The 22,730-nt window shown below is 45.1% G+C and overlaps 1 protein-coding gene across 2 annotated transcripts; it reads left to right on the forward strand.

The window, feature by feature from the left end:
- The first annotated feature begins 1,382 nt into the window (after nucleotides 1–1,382).
- Nucleotides 1,383–22,730, forward strand: LOC147019612 (uncharacterized). 2 transcript variants are annotated; one of them, XR_015061464.1, is made up of 10 exons: nucleotides 1,383–1,539; nucleotides 2,125–2,274; nucleotides 4,223–4,483; nucleotides 4,663–4,898; nucleotides 7,144–7,413; nucleotides 8,028–8,270; nucleotides 10,427–10,553; nucleotides 10,668–10,721; nucleotides 15,018–16,020; nucleotides 16,236–22,730. XR_015061464.1 is itself a non-coding variant. In XM_085894165.1 (9 exons), exons 1-9 carry the CDS (start codon nucleotides 1,398–1,400, stop codon nucleotides 15,329–15,331), a joined length of 1,797 nt encoding a protein of 598 aa, XP_085750291.1. In that variant the 5' UTR covers nucleotides 1,383–1,397; the 3' UTR covers nucleotides 15,332–22,728. The 2 variants fall into 2 exon arrangements, 1 of the variants encoding a protein (XP_085750291.1); XM_085894165.1 differs by having other exon boundaries at nucleotides 15,018–22,728.

The raw sequence follows: 22,730 nt of genomic DNA on the forward strand, positions 1-22,730 counted from the left end.
ACACATACGCGCACGTACACACACACACACACACACACACACACACACACACACACAGACACACACTGACACACACAGACACACACTGACACACACAGACACACACAGACACAGACACACACACTGACACACACTGACGCACACAGACACACACACTGACGCACACACACAGACACACACACGCACACACTGACACACACACACACACACACACACACACACACACACACACACACACACACACACACACACACACACACTGACACACACACACACACACACACACACACACACACACACACACACACACACACACACAGACACACACACACACACACAGACACACACACACACAGACACACACACACACACACACAGACACACACACACACACTGACACACACACACACACACAGAGACACACACTCACAGCGACACACACACACACACACACACACACTGACACACACACACTGACACACACACACACACTGACACACTGACACTGACACACTGACACACTGACACACTGACACACACGCACACGCACACACACTGACGCGCACACACACACACTGACGCACACACACACACTGACGCACACACACACACTGACGCACACACACACACTGACGCACACACACACACTGACGCACACACACACACTGACGCACACACACACACTGACGCACACACACACTGACGCACACACACACTGACGCACACACACACTGACGCACACACACACACTGACGCACACACACACTGACGCACACACACACACTGACACACACACTGACACACATATGCTGACACAGACACACACACACACAGACACACACACACACACACACACACACACACACACACACACACACACACACACACACACACACACACACACACACACACACACACACACACACACACACACACACACACACTGACACACACACACACACATTTATTATTATTGATAGATTGATGTCCTTGTTGTTATTGTTGTATCGATCGTGATATTTGCACGAACGTGGTGTTAACATTCATGGGAATTCAGATGGAAGGGGAGGGGCAGGGGGATGCGACTCCCAAGGGGTGGGAAATGTGAATACCGTGCAGTGAATGAGTGGGAAGAGGGCACGAAAGGGGAGGGGAATGGGAGTATGAAGAGTGGGAATAAATGTGAATAGTAAAGGAGCGAAAAGTGTGCGAGGGAAAGGGGTGAAAAAGGGGAAGGGAATGCATGGTAAAGAGAGGGATGGATGTAATGAAGGTAAACAAGTGGGGGTGTTGAATGTAAGGGGAGGAGAAGGAGGATGGGAATGTATGGAGAGGAGGGGGGAGGTGGATAAAGGTGAATAAGGTAAAGGAGTGGGGTTCCTGGAGATGTGGGGGGCATGAAAGGGGAGGAGAATGGCGATGTGAAAGGGAGCTCCTGTTCAGACTGCACGCTGCGTCCACCGATCCCTGCTCGTCTCCTCCGATGCGGTCCAGCCTTGGATGCTGTTTCCACAGCGATGAATATTCTGATGCGAGACAGTGAGTAAGGCACAGAACGTCATGCGTTTTGTATGTGAGCACGTGCACGTTTACGTACTGTTTGTGACACGCACGGTCGGGTGTATATAAATAAATTTATATATATATATATATATATATATATATATATATATATATATATATATATATATATATATATATATATATATATATATATATATATATAGATTTAATAAAAATATATATATATTTTTTTTAATTTTACATTTGCAATCCATACCGAGTTTCTCCATGTGAACACGTCACAATGGAGAAGCCAAAAACAATGGAACAATCAAACGGGTCTCCATGGTGAAAGAAACCGACGGTTGTGGGTCTGTGAGGCCTTCAGACGGTGATGCCAGTGTTGGGGGGGGGGGATAAATCGCAGCTTTTCCCACGCACACACTCGTTCATTAAAATATATAAACCATCCATAATGAGCAAAACACAATCAATGGACGTGCGGTTGAGTGGTGATCGAGAACGGCTCGGTGTATGGTTCGAATCCCACACCTGCTGGATGATGTGGGGGAGGAGTGGTTATTCCTCACTTACCTGCTGTGAATGTCTATTGCATTGCAGTGATTTCTCAAGACAAGGTAGTTTTGGTGGGTCTTTGTGCTGTGGTTCTGCTCGTCCTGGTCGTGTTGTTTTTCATCGCACGCAACAGACACGCCGCCATACCTGCCAGGTGTTCCCGTTATCAACATCGGTCTCGGATCTACATCACAGGTAATAAGTGAAGATTAAAGTTAAAACTTCGCTGGTTGATCACGACTCGAGGGTGGGGAGATAAGAGCAGAGGCATAAATAGGGGGCGGGGCAAAAGGAATATTAATTAAAACTAGCCAAAACCCCGTCAAAGACTGATTCCGTTCATTCAACCACCCTCATCAGCTCACCCATACTCGAGGGACATGGAATGGACAGGGCGTGCTTGCCCCCGCCTACTCATCCCCCACCCCTGCCCCCATTTCCCCCCCCCCACCTTCAATTTGGTTACTCCTGCCCAAAAATTTAATTACCCCGGCCCCGCCTATTCACTCCCCGCCCCCCATCTCTTGATTCCCTGCCCCACTTGTCCCCGCCCCCTTGTCCATCCCTTCACACTCAACCCCGCCGAATTCACCCCAGCCCCCGCCCACTCATCCCCTGCCCCATTCCCCACCCCGTCTCCCGCTTTCAATTTGCTTACCCCCGCCCAAAAATTTGCTTACCTTGCCCCCCGCCTCTTCACTCCTCGCCCCCGTCTCAACGAAAAGTGTTTATTCTGCTTCAGAGTTGAAAGTTGACTGTTGCCACTATGTGCGATGCACTCTTACAGGTACGAAGTTTCTTTCAGTCCAGGTCACAGTACCGAGAAAAACGTGACTTGACCGTGAGGAGGAGCACAAAATAGGTCCTTCAGTATTAATATATCGATGGGAGGTATGCAGGTCAAGTACCATGTAGCAGTGGTAGTAAAAAGGAGTTTAGATTTTGACAAGTCTGAAGACGACAATGGTTCACGAGCGGTACTTGACGATGTAGATTGTTTCAGAAGTCAAGGATGAGACAATGTGATAATTTTTGACCAAGTTATAATTCAATAGATTGTCATCCTCCCTCTTAAAGTTTGGGCGGTCGTATGATTTTTATGTCAAAATTCGCAATTTTCCAAGTTTTTGACCTTGGGAAAAAAATTAAAAATCGGACAATGACAACTTTTAGATAATTCAGTTTGCTATTCAAATACCAAAGAACCCATTCCATTCAGTCAATTCCCGAGGAGAAGAAAGATTTTTAATCCGACAACCCCTAAAAATGGCTATTTTTGGGCGTGGCTCCACCCACAATGGGCGTAGCATGCCCACATCTAGGAAAACACAACTAGACATTGATATCGAACATATAACTAAGTTTCATTAAGATCGGATCAAAGACCACGGAGTTATGCTCTGGACAGACACACACACACACACACACACACACACACACACACACACACACACACACACACACACACACACACACACACACACACACACACACACACACACACACACACACACAATGAATATCGTGGTCACTCTGACTGGCGCTCGTGAACCACAAGTTGTAGTACTCGAAGAGCACTACTTGCAAACCAACTTTCATTCTAAACAGTTGAAAACCCTAGGAGCTCGATGCCCACTTTATTGATTTTTTTTGACATTTTCTAAGTTCGTGACCTTGTGACCTTGACCTTGGGACGAAAATGACAAATCGAGCTCCGTGGGGCTATGCAGGTGCCATTGGGCTAAGCAAATACCAAAACCCCTGCCAGATTCGACAAACCCCCTCGGAGAAGATGTAACTTGAAACCGGCTACCCCCTAAAAACACGTTTTTTTGGGCGTGGCTCCGCCCATGATGGGCACACCACACCCATTCTCGGGGAAACGCAACCAGATCATGATACAAACCTCCCACCCTAATTTTGTCAAGATCGGATCAAAACCCACGGAGCTCTGCTCGGGACAGACAGACAGACAGACAGACACACCCATAACGAATATAGTGGCCACTTTCTGGCTCGTGAAGCAATACATCATGTGATGATTCATTGATTCCATTTCTGCCGATGTCTCTTATCCCTGGACCCCTCTATCCCCCCCCCTGGGTTGTCCCAAACATAAAGTACAATACGTGTCTCGCTGCAGATGATTTTGATGAGGACAGTGAAATGAGCTGGGAAAGTGAAGAAGATGAAGAGGAAGAGGAAGAAACGGAGGCCGAGAGCGATGACCATGAGGCCGAGCAGCTTTGTCGACCTCGCCGCCGTGCCAGCTTGCCTGGAACGTTCTGCTTTGGCGATCGGGTCTTATATCTTGGTCGCTCTGCCTCCGCACCATTCATTCCTGGCCCGTCCACCGGGAAAGATGGTGGTAACGTGTGCACCTCCTCCATCCCACAGTTCGCAGGTCAGAATTTAATCTCCCCTCGATTCCGATGTCCTCGAAAATCCTAATCCTTCGGAATGTCATTTCGACAAATTTTTCTTGATGAAATCTTTTTCTTTTTTTTTATTTCTGCCACTTTTTTGTTTTCATGTAATTACCGGTAGAATGATGTCGTTGACGACGTGTTCAACCTCCTCCAGGTGTCTCTGTATTCCGTGGTACCACTGAACATTGCTCTATATCCATGCAAACATCCGGCCTCAAAGGCTTGAGTCCTTCATCCAATTCCTACATCTCAGGCAGCCCTGGGACCCTCTCAGCTTCGCTTCATGAAGTTCCTGATGAGTTTGTGCAGGAACAAACGTCATGCAATAAACCAAGGCCTCAGGAGGATGCCATGGTTACGCAGCAGCAAGTGGAGACCACAGTTGCAGAGGCAAGGCAATCTGTCACTTGTTTTTTTTTCTTTTTTTATCCTCTTTTTCCTATTCATTCTCTGATTGGAAACATCTGATTTGAGAGACGTTAGTAAATTGGAAGCATCTGATTGGAACCGAAGAAACGTTGTATGTATCATGGTGTTGTCAAATGGAGACGAGGGGGTGAACAATGCAAACGAGAGCCAAGTCGATGGGGCTCCTCGCAAATCCCGACGCTTGCCACCGAAAGCAAGGTTGAAAGATCGTAAAAAGTTCTACTAGGAATGACTCTATATCAGATTTAGACTTAATTTGTTTCCTCCATTTTGACCTCTGGACGACTCTTCCCACCCTCTACGGGCACGAATCGGGGGTCATTCAAAAAATGGTTGCATATTTCACATGTCCCCCAATCTTGAATGCACATACAAAGTTTCATTGAAAAAAATCTGCCCATAATTGCATTTTTAATTTTTTTGTATTTGACCTTTTGACCCTGCCCCAGAGGGTGGGGCCAAAAATGATCCTGCTCTTGCACTTTCTTGCTACCTGGTGATCATAACTACCCAGTTTGGTGAATTTCTGCGCAACAGTTTGGGAGGAGATAGTGTGACGGACGGATAGACACACGGACAGACAGAGCCGATTGCAATACCCCCCCCCCCCATTTTTTTCAAAAAGCATGGGAATAATAAATATCAAAGCAAAACCCATATGATTGCCTCGTACTCTGACTCGCCCACTTTGGGCTACGTTCGTATTCCTTGTACTTCCTTTTCTCCGCAAAAATACCTTCCAATCGTCAAACCAAATGACGTGTGACTGCTGTCCATGACACACACCTTGTGACTGATCAAGACTGGAACGAAGTGCAGACTCGGTCGAGTTTACATGCAATAATGACTCTCGTGTGTAAATGTTTCCCATAGTCCACGAGATGATTTATTTCAAAAACATTTATTGGACACCAAATGCGTGTGTGATAAATGGTTGATTCAGGTAACTTTTTCAAAAAAACAATAACATTGTGTGAGTTTACAGAAATTGTAAAGGATAGGTAAATGCTAAATGGCTGCTTGACCAAAAGAACACCTTTTTTTTTTTTTTTGGATCTTGCAGTGTTCCAGAGGGTAGGAGAAATAGTGGTGGAAACCTCGGTTCTTGCCGACTGTCTTCTTCTTCCTTGGTATGCAGCATCTGGCCACAGGTAGCATCATTGGCTGGGGACGTGGCTGTGTCGCTGATGCGGTTCCTCCTGGAAGTTCGGGCAGGAATTTTGAATTTGGTTCGGGTAGTGGTGATAGCTCACGAAGGACACCGTGAGATCTTGAATGTTCACCAACTAATGCCAGTAGACCAGACACCCAGTTTGAGGTGCATCCTAAGCACGGCACATACGTTGATACCTTGCAGTACCTGCAAAACACCAGGGTGACAGTTTATCGCTGGGCAGAGATTCAAACCCAGGCCAAACAGCTCAACGGCAAATACGCATACCTCTGGGCTATCCTGCCAGCCCAAGCAATGTCCTGATGGGACAATGGATCAACAGTTGGACACAACAAACAAGGGAGTGAAAAGAAAAAGAGAGAGATGATAGAGATAGAGATATATATTACAGGAAACACAATGACCCACAACTAAGAGGGTTGGGTTCAGTTAGGAAAGTTTAATGTGGTATAAAAGATCATGAGAGTTACAGGAGTACACGAAATGTTTCACTGTTTTATTACCTCCGCCACCGAAGGTGGACGAAGGTTATGTTTTCACCCGTGTCTGTTTGTCGATCTATCTGTTTGTCTGTGTCCAGGATATCTCAAAGGGTTGCTGAAGGATTTGGACAAAATTTGGTGGAGAGGTTCGTTGTGTGACAAGGACGAAATGATTAGGTTATGGTGAAGATCTGGATCCGGATACGAGAATTTTAAAAGTGATTCTTCACCGTTGAGAGATAGGGCGAAAAATGATATATAGCACGATATCTGAAAAAGTTATTGATGGATTCGGATGAAACTTGGTGGACAGGTTGGGTGGGTGAGCATGACGAATTGATTCGATTTTTGTGAAGATCCGAATTCGGATACTAGAATTTTTTAATTTGCTAAGTGATTCTTCACAATTGAGAGATGAGGCCAAAAACTATATATCGCATGATGTCTTAAAAAGTTTTGGATGAGTTATGACAAAACTTGGTGGATGAGTTGGGTTGATGACAAGAACAAACAAAACTCCTGCACTTGCTCAACAAAATCGTTTTTACAGCTTGGGGCACTGGAAGAAGCAAAAGCATCGGCCAAGGAGGATCCTGGAGTTGGTGGTTGTGGTGATAATAGTGATGGTGGGGGTTGTGAACCGGAGGCTGTGGTGCGTCCTGCTCCTTGTCCCTCAGTGGAGGCGCAGTTCGCATACAGTGCCAAGATGCGCCGCCTGTCCATTATGGTTCTGGGTCTGAAAAACGTTCCTCCAAGGCCAGCATTCCAAGAGCGCTGGCGAGTGCATCTCGCCCTCATACCTGGAAAGAAGCTGAAGGCGGTAATTTTGGGTCCATCCGGAAGCCAGCGGGTTGAATTGCAACAAATATCGAGAGTGCACTCTTGTTTTTCTTTCTAATTTAAGTATGCAGTCATCTTGTTTCTTTATACTCATGTGGAATATTGTGTTCACTTTTGGTCGCCACATCTGAGGAAGGACATAGCTGCCAGAGATAGGGTCTAGCATCGGACTACGGGATTCATTCCAGGCCTAGCTAGGCTAAGCTTTGAGGAGTGGCTGAACGAGGCAAGACTTTATACATTAGAAAGGAGGTGATTACGAGTGGATTTGATAGAGATGTTTAAGATGAAGGATATAGTCAGAATAAGTGTGGAAAATGTTTCAGCAGGGGTCATAGCTTGAGAGTGAAGAAGAGGAAAGTTGTGACGTCACAAAGCAGTAATCTTTCACTCGGACAGTAGTTAATGCATGGAATGGTCTATCTGGAAGATTAGTGGTAGGTAGAATCGGAAGGTATGTTAAACTGGAATTAGATGGTTAACTAGAAACACTGAGGATAGAAGGATACATAGATATTGTAAGAATTACGCAGACATGATGGGCCTATAACAGCGTCTTCCTGCATTGAACTTCCTTGTGTCCTCCCATCACAGCGACGCTGCCGCACAGCAGTGCAAAAAGGAGAGCGTCCGATGTTCAATGAAGCCCTGCGCTTCAACAGCCTGGATGTGGCACGCTTGAAAACGAGTACTCTCCGCCTGCGTCTGTACACCGCACCACGTCTACGCAGACCGAAGCTCCTCGGCCAGCACATATTGCTTCTTAAAGACCTGGTTCTTGAAGGAAGTGTGACCGCTCTTTCTCTTATCCTCACCTCTCCGCGACAGGCAGCTACCGTAAGTCTTCATGTTTCATTGTCTCCACGCTTTTTGAAAAAAATCAAAAAACGGAAGGATATTGTAATTGGCTCTGTCTATCTATCTCTCATTCTGTCTGTCCGTCCATTTGTCCGTCTGTCTGTCTCTGTCACACTATCTTCTTCTAAGCGGTCGGGCACAAATTCACCAAATTTGGTAGTTATGATCACCATCTGGCAAGAAGGTGAAAAACACAGTCACCTTTGGCCCCGCCTCTTGGGGCAGGGTCAAAAGGTCAAATCCCCCCCAAAAAAGGAATTCCAGGTACCTTTTCAAACGTTTTAAAATGAAACTTTGTACATGTGCAATCAACATTGGGAGATGCATGAAATATGTAAGGCTTTATGGATGTGACCCCCGGCTCGTGCCCCAGTGGGTGGAGGACTTTCGGTCACGGGGGTGAAAACGGGCAAGAACGTTTTTAACTCGAAAACTTGATATTGGGTCATTCCTGGTGAAACTTTTTGCCATCTTTCAATTTTGCTTGAGGTGGGAAGCTTGGGGATTTATGAAGGTGCACCATCGACTTCGCTCTCGTCATTTTCTTCTGAAATTCTCGCTTTCCACACCCACTTCGTCAAACAATACAAACACTGCCGTAGAACGTTAAAGTTTACCCAACTTGTATCGCAGACGCAGCTGCTTTAATTGTGTAGCATGAGCAACGACTTTTGCGAAAAAGAGAAAAATTCAACAGCCACCGTTACCCTACAACCCAGAAACCTCAGATGCCCCAACATCAAGAGGGAAGAGTCTATCAAGCCAATAAAGGGCATATAGGGTTGGATGAGAAGAGATCGTCGACGAGTTTAAATGGTCTCGATGGTCTTCCGAGCCCTCTGTGTGGGTGAGCATTGTTGTGTTGAGGCAATACTGCTCCTGTCATCAACACATGACGATTGCTCCGATTGAATGGTGTCGGTTTCAAGTGGAGCCGTCTTTGCTACAGGAGGAGAGGAGATTGGGACCATACTCTGTTCAGAGCGTTGGTGCTGCCTCAGCAGTCTCCTTGGCTATCGGGCACAATCCTGGACGGGTCGCCACTCCGACACAGTATACCAGCACGCTGGCACTCATTTTGCCGACTTCGGAAGGATGACGGGACGAGTTAACCCCACCTGGTATTAATTCAACAGCTGAGCGAGATTTGAACTCAGGACACTATGATCCAAAACCCGCCACCCCAACCATGAAGCCAACACCAGGCATAGTGTTAACAGTTGACCCGCTTAGTGCAGAATTGAGTCGTAATGATATCATTAGTGTCCCAAAACGCCATGAGCATGTCCTTTCCTGCCAATGCAGAGATTTTTTATTCTTGAAGAAAGTGAGTTGTGGTGCTGCTATTGCTCTCCAGTGCAAGTCTGCAGATCCATGTTTTGTTTCCAGCCATGATTTCGTTGAGGACAAAATTGATTACTGTGCAGTGGTCGGTCATTGGTGCACTCGTCATTTCTTCGGTCAACTGTTGAAACCTGCAACAACATGTGCTGCGTGGTGTGTGCAACATGACTGATGTCCATCTGGGTGGCAATTTGGTCGAAGGCGAGCGGCAATTTTCCTGCATTAGATCCTCTTTGTGCGCAATTGCCTGTGGCGTTACAGCACGATGGCCTTGGCTCGGATGTACTGCTTCATCAGCAGTATCCGTGTCATCCAATTTTGGAATTTATACATACCTCTGCTATAATGGCCGATTTGAACTGCCTCTGCACCGTCCAAGGGCTTCATATTGTGAAATAAGCAAAATAAGTGATCCGTGCAGGGCCGGAGGGGTTTCAGCCATTTCACGTGTTCAACATGTCACCACAACCTTTTGTGACATGGTAGGCTGAAGGATGGGGGAGGGGAAGGTGGTGGTTGAGGTTCTAAATTGACAAAAGCACAGTGACGACAATTCTTACCATGCACGCAATCCTCTCGCACAGAATATCTTTATTATAATTGACGTCACATATTTTAATCGACGTCACGAACAGCTCTTGCAATATAAACAAATCCAACGAAACCTGCTGTACAGATCTGCGTCATATTAGATACAATTGCTCGTTCTCTTCTTTCTTTTAATCTGTTCACCAAAATATCAGTCTGAAGGGTAATCCCTCGCCTCATGTATTCGCATTACTGTTTTGCAGGGTCTCAGCGGATCTGGTTGTCCACAGCTTCAGCTTGGCCTATCATACAATCCCACAACAGGGCGGCTGTCTGTTGACGTCCTCCAGGGCAGACAACTGCGCTCAATTAGTGCCAGGCGGCACAGAGGTATTCAAGAGGGGTCGGAATGATGCAGACAATTAATGCCAAGGTCATATTTATGTTATGTGTATTATCGGCTCAGTACACGTGTATTCATATATTGTTGTTTGCCTTTTACAGATAATCTCTGCTGCCTAAAACATCTCGTCGGTGGTCAAGTGTACGTTTTGCAAGGTGAACCAGAAATGCAGCCTTAACGGTGCCTAAGGTTATGCTATCAAGTGTATCATGTCCCCAATCTCTTAATGGTGAAAAATCACTTGAAAAAATTCTCAGATCCACATCCAGAAACAGATCTTCACAAAAACCGAATCAATTAGTCCTTGTCACATTCTCAACCTTTTTCACCAAGTTTCGTTCAAATCCGTCCATTGTGTTACTAGATATCGTGCAGACAGAGAAACAGACAGACATGGGTGAAAACATAACCTCCATCAAGCTTTGGTGGCAGAGAAAACAATCTATCCTTTCTAATGCTGAGTATCAGGCAAGGAAGAAACACGTACTGGTTTTTTTTCCATGTTTTGTACAACTCGGCTGATTATTATACTCCCCAATCGTGCATCTGCTAATAACTTAACACCAGAAGGTTATGATGGTAATAAATCAACACTCCCTGAAACAAACCAGAGGGTAATGTACTGAACTGATTTATTAACACGAAGGAAACTCAAAGAAAGAAAGATTTTTTTTCCAAATAATATCTCAACATTCTGATGGTCCGAGAACAAGTAAGGGTGTCGTATCATAATACTTCAATTGGTGTATCTTGGCCATTCGTATCCGGTGCCAAACTGTGTCTGCGGACGTCCTCCTGCAGTTGGGTTACTTTTTTTTTTTAGGAGGTTGGTGGCAGGATTTGCACTCCGGCCACCGTAAAACCCTTCACTCCACAAAATACAAGAAAAACGCAAATAAATCTGAAAAACAACTCCGTGGGAGTACCTCGTGTACAGCTGCCCATCGCAGGGCAGCTCACCGGATTACGGGATTGGGGCAAAGCCTTCGGGAACCCCACTCTTTGATGATAAGAAGAAAACCACAGGGTAATCTTTCTGGGTCAGATTGCAGTAGGGTGTATCAGGGTGGTGCGAAGGTGTCGTCCACCAGACGGCGGTTCCTTCGGGTGGGTACCTGGAATGTCCTATCCCAAAGAGAGGATGATCACTTGTCTCTGTTATCATCTGAGCTCAAGCATTTGGACATTGGTATTGCAGCTCTCTCTGAGGTTCGGATACCGGATTGGACCAGATCATGGTATGGAGGGTGGTTACACCTACTCTTGGCCTGGTCACTCTGATGGTTACCATAGAAAAGGAGTTGCTGTACCTGTGTCCAATAAGCTGACTCTAATGAAAATTGAGGTAACACCGGTCAACAAGTGTATTATGAGATGAAGGATTAGTCAATCCCTGGGTGTCGTTTCTCTGGTCTCTGATTATGCTCCGATTGAGGCGAGTGACCTCACCGTGAAGGACGCATTCTATGCCACGCTCGAGTCTGTGGTCGATCAGTGCCCCAGGCGAGATACTCTTCTCGTCTTGGGGGATTTCAGTGCATCGAATGGAACTGATAGGGATGGTTATGAGACATGTATTGATCTCCATACGTCTGGAACTGTGAACCAGAATAGCAGGAAGTTCCTTGACTTTGCAAGAAGTCATGCACTTTGGGTGGCTGGTTCATAGTTTCAGCGCGTAAAGGCTCATCGCTGGACTTGGTGTTCCAACGTTGGTGGTTTGGCAAAGCAGATTGACCATGTGCTCGATGATGGTCATGGTGGGATTATCCAGAACTGCAGGGTCTACTGGAGTGCTCAGTTCCTCAATACTGACACAGACTTGTGGTAGTAACTCTGAAGTTTCAGCTTAAATCTGGGAGAATGCTACCATTCCAGCTTATGCTGGATGTTGGCAAGCTCAAGGATTAGAGGGTAGTTGAGGAGTTTGTGAACAGCCTGAGTGTGGATTTGGGGGTCTGGGTGCTTTGGGGAATCCTTAAGAGTTGTGGAGTGCCTTTAAGACCACCAACCTTGATGTTGCCGATGTATGTCTTGGAAGTCCCCGTTGGGCGAAGAAGAATGTTGTCTCTCAAGGGAGATTGGATACCATTGACCAGAGTCACAGGGACAGGCTTTATTGCAGAGCTGATCTGTTCAGGGAGTTGAGGCGTAAAACTGTACGTGTGCTGAGGGTGGACAAGGAGGCCTATGTGTGAGCAATTTGTGAGGGAGAGAGCATCACCTGTGGTTAAGTTATTCTCGTCCTGCTTGCAAGGGAATTGGTGCATTGTGTTCCTTCAAAGCCAGTCCCTCAGTGTACTGCAGTCAGAGCGGAGGGTGGTCAGCTCTTGACAGAGGAGTCCGAAGTGAAGGCCCGCTGGGCCAGTTACTTTGAGTGGTTGTACCAGGCTGATCCACCAGCTGTTGAGTTGTCAGGGGTGTTACTATCCCTATTGCTGACTCTCCAATCAACTGTGGTCCACCTTTGTTTGTGGAAACACAGGCTGTGGTGAATCGGTTGAAATGTGGTAAAGCGTCAGGGATCTGTGGCATCCATGCTGAACTTCTCAAGGGTGGTGGAAATGCTGCACTCGTGTCGTTGCATGTAGTTCTGCGTTCTGCCTGGAAAACAGGCATCATCCCAACTCACTGGAAGAAGGGCCTTGCTGTCTCTCTCTGGAAAGGGAAGGGTGATCGCCAGGACTGCAACAACTACCGAGGGGTGACGCTGCTCTCAGTGCTGGAAAAGGTCTTTGCTCGGATAATTATTGATCGGGTTCGCCACCATCTGCTTGAGCACCAGTGCCCAGAGCATTTAGGCTTTACATCAGAGGTCAACAATTGACCGTAACCTTGCCGTTCGGGTCCTCGCCGAACGTAGACGAGAGTTTCGGCAGGGGCTGCTTGCAGTCTATGGTGATCTCTTTACAGGATTTGATTCAGTGAATTGGGATGCCCTCTGGATGATTCTTGGTCTTCGTGGGGTGCCACCAAATCTGATCAATTTGATGTCTGAACTCTACTCTGGTACTGAGAGTGCTGTGAAGTGTGGTGGTACCATCTCTGACTTATTTCCAGTTGTTCCTGGAGTTCGTCAGGGGTGTATACTGGCCCCCACACTTTTCAGCACTTGTATGGACTGGATTTTAGGGAGGATGTCGGAGAGATCAAGCTGCGGTGGATCGTTTGGGAATGTCAAGATCTCGGACCTTTATTTTGCAGATGATGAAGTCATCTTTGCGGAGACTTTAGATATCGTTTTGGGGGCCCTCGAGCTGCTGAATGAGGAGTCGGAGCCGCTGGGATTACGGGTTTATTGGGTCAAAATCAAGATCCAGACTTTCAATGACATCTTGGATGCTGCTATCTTGTCTGCACCTGTTTGTGGTGAGGATGTTGAGGTCACAGAAAGATTGACTAACCTTGGCAGTGATATTCATGTCTGTGACCAGGGATCTGAGCTGGAGACTTAATTCCTTTGGTACCAGGTCTCTTCAGAGAATTATTTGCAATCGCTGGTCGGACTTTGTGTCCAACGAGCGGTTGCTGAGACACAAATGACATTTGTTACCTGCATAGTCCGTGAGCATCAGCTGTGGTTGTATGGACATGTGGCTCGTTTTCCTGACGCTGATCCTGCTCACCAGATTCTCTCGGTGAGGGAGCCTCGTGAGTGGAGGAGGCCAATGGGCCGACCACGTGCCTCTTTGTTGTAGCAGGTTGATTGGCATGTCAAGGAGATGGGGATGGGCCAGGCATCTGCCTGGGGGATGGCCAGATGGAGGCCCCTGGAATACCGGTGGAAAGTGGACACGGCGACGCGCTGCTCAAGTGCATGCTTCCATACCTGACTTGATCATGCAAAATGATTGCAGGAATCAAATTCACATCATTGAAAAAAAGCAACAATTGGCTATAACCACTTGTCTTCACGTCATTTGAAGTGTTAATGAGTCAGATATTTTTAAAGCAGTTTGAGCTATGTGAAATTGTTGGAAGATCTAATTAAAAAAAAAATTTAACCACCTCCCACTAACATCCTGGTAATTTGATCGATCATATGAATTTTGGCCTTGGGAATCCTCACTTGCACATCCATGTTCGTGGTTTACGCATAATTGAGAAGGAAGTCAGCTTGTCATGACTGAAGGGAGGAATTGATGCCATGAGCAGAAATGTTGTGTTGGGTGAGTTGCATGACCAAAGAATGGACGGTGTCCAATCTATCCATCGCTGGGATAACCTATCAACCGTTGAATAGCTGGGGAAGAAACCAAGCTGAAGAGAGAATTATCGAAAAAATGATATCTTCAATTTTGTAACATTAACAAATATTAGAGGTGGCTCTCAGCATTCCCCCCTCCCCTCTACCCCTTGTGTCTATGCTTATCATTGTTCAGCAGCAAAATATTTATAATATCAGATGAAACCATGCATAAACAAATGTTTTTTTTTTTACCATCACGCAGATATGTACGTGAAGCTGACGCTACTGAACAGCATGGGGCAGCAGATGGTCATGCACAAGACTTCAGTGTGCCGTGGTAACACAGATCCAGCTTTCCACGAAACATTCCCTTTCCAGCTGGCTCTCTTCCAGCTCTCTGATGTGACCCTGTTGGTGTCGGTGTTTGTTCGACGCAGCCTCCGCCGACGTCGACTCCTGGGATGGCTCCTATTGGGAGCCACAGGTAGTGGACCGGCTCAGGCAGAACACTGGGCTCAAATGCGCACCAGTGAGGGGCGACCCATATGTCTCTGGCATGCACTCTTAGAACCATAAACATTTTCACGCTCACGCTGACGCCGGGGGTATCGCTATAGTTCTCTGTTCTTCGAACAGGCGAGCTAAAAAGGGAATTTAGTAGAGCCAATATATTATGCATGGTGAGCAGCTTGCAGGTGATCTGTGAGTGCTTTGTTCTACTTCTGGTACTGCCAAACATATTGCGGAAATGTTACTTCCACTTCCACCGAAATTATTTTGTAAACTGAAATTGCTATTTCAACATATTCCATCGTGATGCACAAATCATTGCAATATATATATTGTTCCTGTCATTCTGTATCTTTTGCTTTTTACCAAATTGAGTGTAAATTAATTTAAGAAAGAAACTCCGTTTTGTTCATTGTCTTATATTGATGATACCTGTCAATTTCTTCAACGCTTTGAACCCTGGGCTCCTTGGACTTTCGGCTCCCCCAACCTGGGCTCCCGAGAGAAAAATCTGGCCACTCAGGTCTCAATAATATGGAGGTTTGTATAGCGGCCTTGAAACCGGCCGCTCGGGTATATGGAGGTTTGAATAACGGCCAGTAAATTGGCCGCTCGGGTATATGGAGGTTTGAATAACGGCCAGTAAATTGGCCGCTCAGGTATATGGAGGTTTGAATAACGGCCAGTAAATTGGCCGCTCGGGTATATGGAGGTTTGAATAGCGGCCAATAAACCGGTCACTGGGGTATATGGAGGTTTGAATAGCGGCTAGTAAACTGGCCACTCGGATATATGGAGGTTTGAATAGTGGATGGTAAACCGGCTGCTCGGGTATATGGAGGTTTGAATCGCAGCCAATAAACCGGTCACTGGGGTATATGGAGGTTTGAATAACGGCTAGTAAACTGGCCGCTTGGGTATATGGAGGTTTGAATAACGGCTAGTAAACTGGCCGCTTGGGTATATGGAGGTTTGAATAGTGGCCAATAAACCGGTCACTGGGGTATATGGAGGTTTGAATAGTGGCCAATAAACCAGTCACTGGGGTATATGGAGGTTTGAATAGTGGCCAATAAACCGGTCACTGGGGTATATGGAGGTTTGAATAGTGGCCAATAAACCGGCCATTGGGGTATATGGAGGTTTGAATAGTGGCCAATAAACCGGTCACTGGGGTATATGGAGGTTTGAATAGTGGCCAATAAACTGGTCACTGGGGTATATGGAGGTTTGAATAGTGGCCAATAAACTGGTCACTGGGGTATATGGAGGTTTGAATAATGGCCAATAAACCGGTCACTGGGGTATATGGAGGTTTGAATAACGGCTGGTAAATCAGCTGCTCGGGTATATGGAGGTTTGAATAGCATCTGGGAAACCGGCTGCTGGGGTTCATAGGGTTAAGACACAATCCTTGAGGATTGCAGATATTTGCGATAATCATAATTCTGGTTGGCCTGTAAGAAAGTTCTAATCTGAACCACTGGTTCACGCTGTTGGGAGCCCATGTTCAAATATAATATTCGTTTGTCCATTGTCTACTAATATCCTTGCCATTCATGTTCAGTACACAAATGTCTATTGCTCATGTCTATCTACTGAAAGTACTAATATGTACACGCTTCTGAGCTTTCGATCAGTGTTTAAAAAAAGAATAAAAGTAACAAGTTGTATTAATGATCAACTTTTAAAATTTATTTCCAAAAACTTTTTCTCTGTTTTTTGTAACTGGAAAAAAATTACTTGCTGGGTTAAGGATTATCATTTTCGTCAAAAGATAAATTATTTCTAAAATCCTTATGATGTTTTATGTTTGATTGATTGCACCAACTTCATAATTTTCTTATCTTACGCATTAACAACAAAATTTTTTTTTTGTGAGCAAAACCGACTCGGTGATTTCTGTTGATGAAATAATGTACTGAAATAATGAAATAATGCCCAAACTGAAACAAAACTCTCTGTTAAGAAATATTAACAAGACTTCCAAAATATAAATCTTCTTCTTCTTATTCTTTCGGCTGCTCCCGTTCGGGGTCGCCACAGCAGATCATCCGTATGATCCGCATAGTGATTTGGCACATGTTTTACGCCGGATGCCCTTCCTGACGCAACCCTGGTCGCCTCTTACGACACAGGGATATGGTACACCAATTTTAACCGGGGTATACACCGGCCCAGTACACTGGTACTCATTTCGCCGACCTCGGAAGGATGACAGGCTGAGTCAACCCCCTGGTGTATTAATTCAGTGGCCCAACGGGACTTGAACTCAGGACCTGTTGGATCCCAAGCCGCTGCCCTAACCACTGCGCCAACACCAGGCTCATTCCAAAATATAAATATATTGAGGTATTTATTGCATTTTTGTAACTAGTACTGTCAGCTTCATGAATTTCTCCCTCAATCAACAAAGGCACATTCAAAATGTTTTTCTACTCAGGTATTTAGAAACAAGATAACAAGTTTTCATCTTTATTGAGCTGGGGAGTTGGCACACGCAGCCTTTTTACTTCTACCTTTGCTCTCGTGTATCTCACTGCAGAGAACTGTGCACCTGACTGGCCTGCGAACAGTCACACTAAGCACCCTGACACTGTCCTGAACTCTGCAAGAGAAATGTATCTCGCACACTGAAGTCAACCCCTCGACCGTAGATCCCAATGCTGACTAACATTGCACTCCCGGACATCCGCAGACAAGCATGAACGTCCCATGTGTACCTTCAGATACGATCTAATGCTGATGTTTCAAAGCATGAAGAGCTACAGAATCCTCTAAGGCTTCGACTGAAGTCATGGAAGCCTCTCTGGATTAGGGGACCTGTAGTGGCTAATACTACTGTTGAGGTGTTGTGGTGGCAGCAATGGGAAAAGGCATCAGTTTGAAATGGCCAGCTGATCCAAGATCCCACAGAGGAGCCCCCAGGCTTTGACCTACAGAGACGCCGGTGGAGTGATCTTAACCGATTGTGAACGCTACATGCAAGGACCGTTCTTCATATGTACATGTGGAAGCAAACTGATTACCCAGTGTGTACCTATCAGACAGTCATACCTGTATAGTCGCGATGCCAAACAGACATTTCAGGGAAAAGTGTGCTTTAGCGTCATTATGAAGTTTTTTTTTTTGGTTGATTCATCATCTCTGAGCTATCCTGAATCAGAATCAGCCGGCTGCTCGACTCGCACCCTTGAGGAATTTTTTAGAGGCGAAAAACAAAATGGCCACCACCGACTTTCGATAAATTCTGTTTTGGGCTATATCTTCACTTCTAATGCACTTACACACACAATTTTGGTGTCTACTACTATGTTTTCATGCGACAGACAAGGTACACGTTGATGATTCTCTTAAGATTGGATGACAAGAGATGGTGGAATTTAAATCTGGATGGCCAACAAGCTTCAACAAGACACTCACCAAGAAAGTGACCCTGATGACCTCGACCAAAAAGAGCATCAAGCTGGATGGAAGGCCAGTATATGTACCGAATTGATTGATACCCGAGTCATGTGTCTCCAACAATACAGGGATATTGATATCAAGGATGTCCTGTCTTACGAACTGTCCCCTGTCCCAGCCTCCTTGTTTGATGAGAGTGGTGCGATGCGGGCTCAGTCAAAAGCAATCCTGAAGACGAAACTCCAAGTTGAGCAATCATGTCAAATCCAAGGTATTCCAGATGCTGTCATCATCGATGGATGCACCATGTTATGGACTGTACATTGGCCCACAAATTGTGCAGTTGAGGATTATGTGATCAACTTCATGGGAACCATCAAATACCACCTGGAGTGTTGTGACGTATACCTGATTTTCGACAGGTACATCAAAATTGGCAGGAAACAAATGACGAGATCCAGTCGCGCAGGTCATGATTCAAGTCGAAAACATCAACTCAACTTACACACAACACTTCCAGTGCCAAAAGTGGTCCTAAATGTCGCCTACAACAAAGTACAACTGATCGATGTGATCTGTCAGTATCTGATGACCCACATTGTGGACAACTAGACCAAACTGGTGATCACCGGAAAAGATCCTACACCAGTACAAGTATGGAACAATTCCACTCTCCAGAGACAGGATCTGAAAACACACCATGAAGAAGCAGATGTCATCATCATCCATCACTTAGTTAGAATTGTGTCAGGTGTCAGTGGTGACTCGCACGTCAAAGTGGTCTGCGACGATACAGATGTCTTTGTCCTGTTGATTCATTTCTACCTCGAGGAAAAGATGACTGTGGATGTCAGCATGGAGAGTCCGTGTGCTGGGAGGGCGAACGTAGACATTCGCCAAACAGCACTGAAACACAAAAGCATCGCCAAATATTTGCCTGCTGTACATGCTCTGACAGGATGCGATACTGTGTCGTATTTGTTTGGCATTGGAAAGGCCACAGCGCTGAAGGTACTAATGGGCGGACATCATTCCACCTTACTTGGTCAGCTGGAAGCAGACCAGGAAGAGATCATATTTGAGGCAACTACCTTCATTGCTGCCTGTTATGGTTCCAAAGTCGAAGGTGATATGTCCACACACTGGTATCAGTTGTGGAAGTCTACGATGGCCAACTCCAAGATTACCTCTGCTCTGAAATTGAAGTCGTTGCCCCCATCGCATGATGCCTTTGTTCAACATGTACATCGCGCTCATCATCAAGTCATTATATGGAAATCAGCTACTCAGTCAGACCCTCCGAACTGGGATCCCATCAAGTATGGATGGCAAGAAGGTGAGGACGGTGCGACGTTATGTCCAACCACACTTCCACCTGATGTGTCTGCTGCACCAGTCACCATTCTGCAGCTGATCAAGTGTGGATGCTCCACCAGCCGGCCATGTTCCACCGGGAGGTGTGGTTGTGTGGCAACACAGATGTCATGTTCGATGTTTTGTAGTTGTAATGCTGGATCAGACTGTTGTAACGAACAGACAAGGGTAGTCGACGACGATGACTCATAACGATGACTATGACCAAGATTGAACACAATGTAGAACATTGCATCCTTAACAAAGTTAATATTTGTTTGCCTAAAAATAAAAGGTAATTTCAAAATCTTATACATGTACATACTTACTTTAAGAAATAACCCAAAGTCAGAGTCAACTATCCACATGTATCCGGATATATTTGTGTAAAAATCGTATTTCAATATGATCATCAATTTATTGATCATTGGAAGTAAGTTACTTCAGCCGTCATTGACTATTATTGTACGTAGTATTAATATTTGAGGGTTCATCAAATTCAATTTCTGACTCGGTGATCAGTGGAACTGCAAAATAGCCATTTTTCATATTAAAATGGTGGCCATCTTGAAAATATGAGACAGGTTTTTGTATATACACCTTCGATTTTATCATTATCGGATTTCTTGACCATGAAAACATAGTAGTAGACACCAAAATTGTGTGTGTAAGTGCATTAGAAGTGAAGATATAGCCCAAAACAGAGTTTATCGAAAGTCGGTGGCGGCCATTTTGTTTTTCACCTCTTAAAAACAATTCCTCAAGGGTGCGAGTCTGGCACCCGGCTGATTCCGATTCAGGATAGCTCAGAGATGATGAATCAACCAAAAAACTTCATAATGACGCCACAACATGCTTTTTCACATTTCCGCTGGACTAGTAGTGCCGGACTGTGGGCAGGAGATTCAGCAGGTCCTTTGCAGAATTACACAGGGCCACTGTTGCTGCAATCAAATGGCTTTTGTTACGAGATCTCCAATTATAATTGTCTACAAAATCACAGAAAAGAAGAACTTTATCGGTCTAATAAACCCTCATCTCATCATATTTAGTTTTTCAAACAAGCAATGCTCTCATAAGAGAAATTTTCTGACTACCCTTTTACCATGCATCAATGGGGGATCTTAAGAAATCATTTTCTTGAAACCTTCGGATGTCAGAACAAATAATAGCCACTCTGGGCCAAGTCTGGCCTGTGGAGTGGATGATGAAACTGTTCCGATTCTCACTGGTGAATTGTGGCTTGTATGATCTGGCTTTGTGGCATTTTTTCGCTGATGCTTTCATGTAGCTGTGCCAGCAAGTCAGCACAACATTGAAAAGTGATGATAGTTTTTCACAACATGTAATCAATCAACAGCACCACCTTTGTGAATCCCTGTAGGTGCTGACCGTAATCTTTCTGGCCGAGGGCTGGGTGCAGAACTTCTTCGAGGTTAGAGGTGTCCGGTGATTCCACTGCATTGGTTCAGTCTTGGTCTCAGAGTCCCAGTGGTGAACCCATGTCTGATCACCAGTTGACTTGAAAATCTCCACTGGAGCGGTGTTGAAGAGCGCAGGATCTCTTGACTGGACTTCCATCCTTTGGTGGTGATCTTGCACACTCAGTTTCGAGGTGCCGACCTGGCAGAAACTTTGACCTGCCAACATATTCGTGGATAATGGTTTTGACGGTTTCAACAGAAATACCAAACCGTTTTGTTAAGTTTTGCAACCTTGATTTGGCAGGTGTGTAAATTCATTAAAAAAAAAAAAAAATCAGATGTCATTATGCTTTCCACAGCAAATATTGTTCGTGAACTGATCGTGTCCGAGGATCATCCAGACCTGGGGTCATCTTTGATCGATTTTGTGCCATGTTTGCACTCCTTTGACCATCATTCCATTGTGGTGTAATGATGGGCATCCTCCTCTGACACGTCAACCATGCGTCTGTGGAGTCGCTTTGCAGCGCAAACATCTTGCCTTATAGAAAAATGTGATGACTACAAGTTGCTCAACTGCAAAGGTCCACCATTCAATGCCAATGAAGAGAATACAGTTGGAATTAGAGCAGGAATTATAAGTGTATATTTGGCTTTAATAATTCACATAAACTGCACAATAGGCCTGTGCATGTGCATTGGCTGCAAGGCAGTGTCTCATTATATGAATTGCAAAACCTTTTGAACCACGTTTTAAAAAATCCCATATATATATATATATATTTTTTTTTTTTGTGTGTGCAGGTATTGAGGAAGAGCAGAATAACAATGGGAAAAAAAATCGCAGACACAAAAAAGGGTGAACGAAAAACTCTCGAACATCCAGATGTACAGTGGCCCGTAAAAGGATTCACCTCCTACTAACAATGCCACATTTAGATGAATAATGGAGAAAAATTTGCAAAGTAATTTTTTTATTTATAAATGAAGACATCAAACTAAACACTGTTATAGTTGAAGGAGGTTACTTACTAGGAATACCTACAAAAACACATGTTCGAAGTAGAGCGGCCACTCAATGGAATGCATACCTCCGTCAGGCTGATTAGTTTATGTCTTCTATCCCAATGATAGGTCGGATCTGGATTCGGATCTGAACTAAAATGTAATCGGTTTGTTCTTGTCAACTAACCAACTCATCCACCAAGTTTCATCCAAATCCGTCCCTAACTTTTTCAGATATCATGCGAGAGATATACATATATATATATATATATATATAT

The sequence above is a fragment of the Eptatretus burgeri genome, chromosome 9 (assembly GCF_056783735.1).
Source record: "Eptatretus burgeri isolate ZD-2024b chromosome 9, Ebu_testis_v1, whole genome shotgun sequence".
Classification (NCBI taxonomy): Eukaryota; Metazoa; Chordata; class Myxini; order Myxiniformes; family Myxinidae; genus Eptatretus; species Eptatretus burgeri.

Excerpts from the sequence above, each read along its gene's own strand:
- LOC147019612 (XM_085894165.1), top strand. The coding sequence starts at position 1,398 with ATGAAAGGGGAGGAGAATGGCGATGTGAAAGGGAGCTCCTGTTCAGAC. Across the intron at positions 7,414-8,027 it reads CTGGAAAGAAGCTGAAGGCG|CGACGCTGCCGCACAGCAGT; the intron begins GTAATTTTGGGT and ends CTCCCATCACAG. Across the intron at positions 8,271-10,426 it reads CTCCGCGACAGGCAGCTACC|GGTCTCAGCGGATCTGGTTG; the intron begins GTAAGTCTTCAT and ends ACTGTTTTGCAG.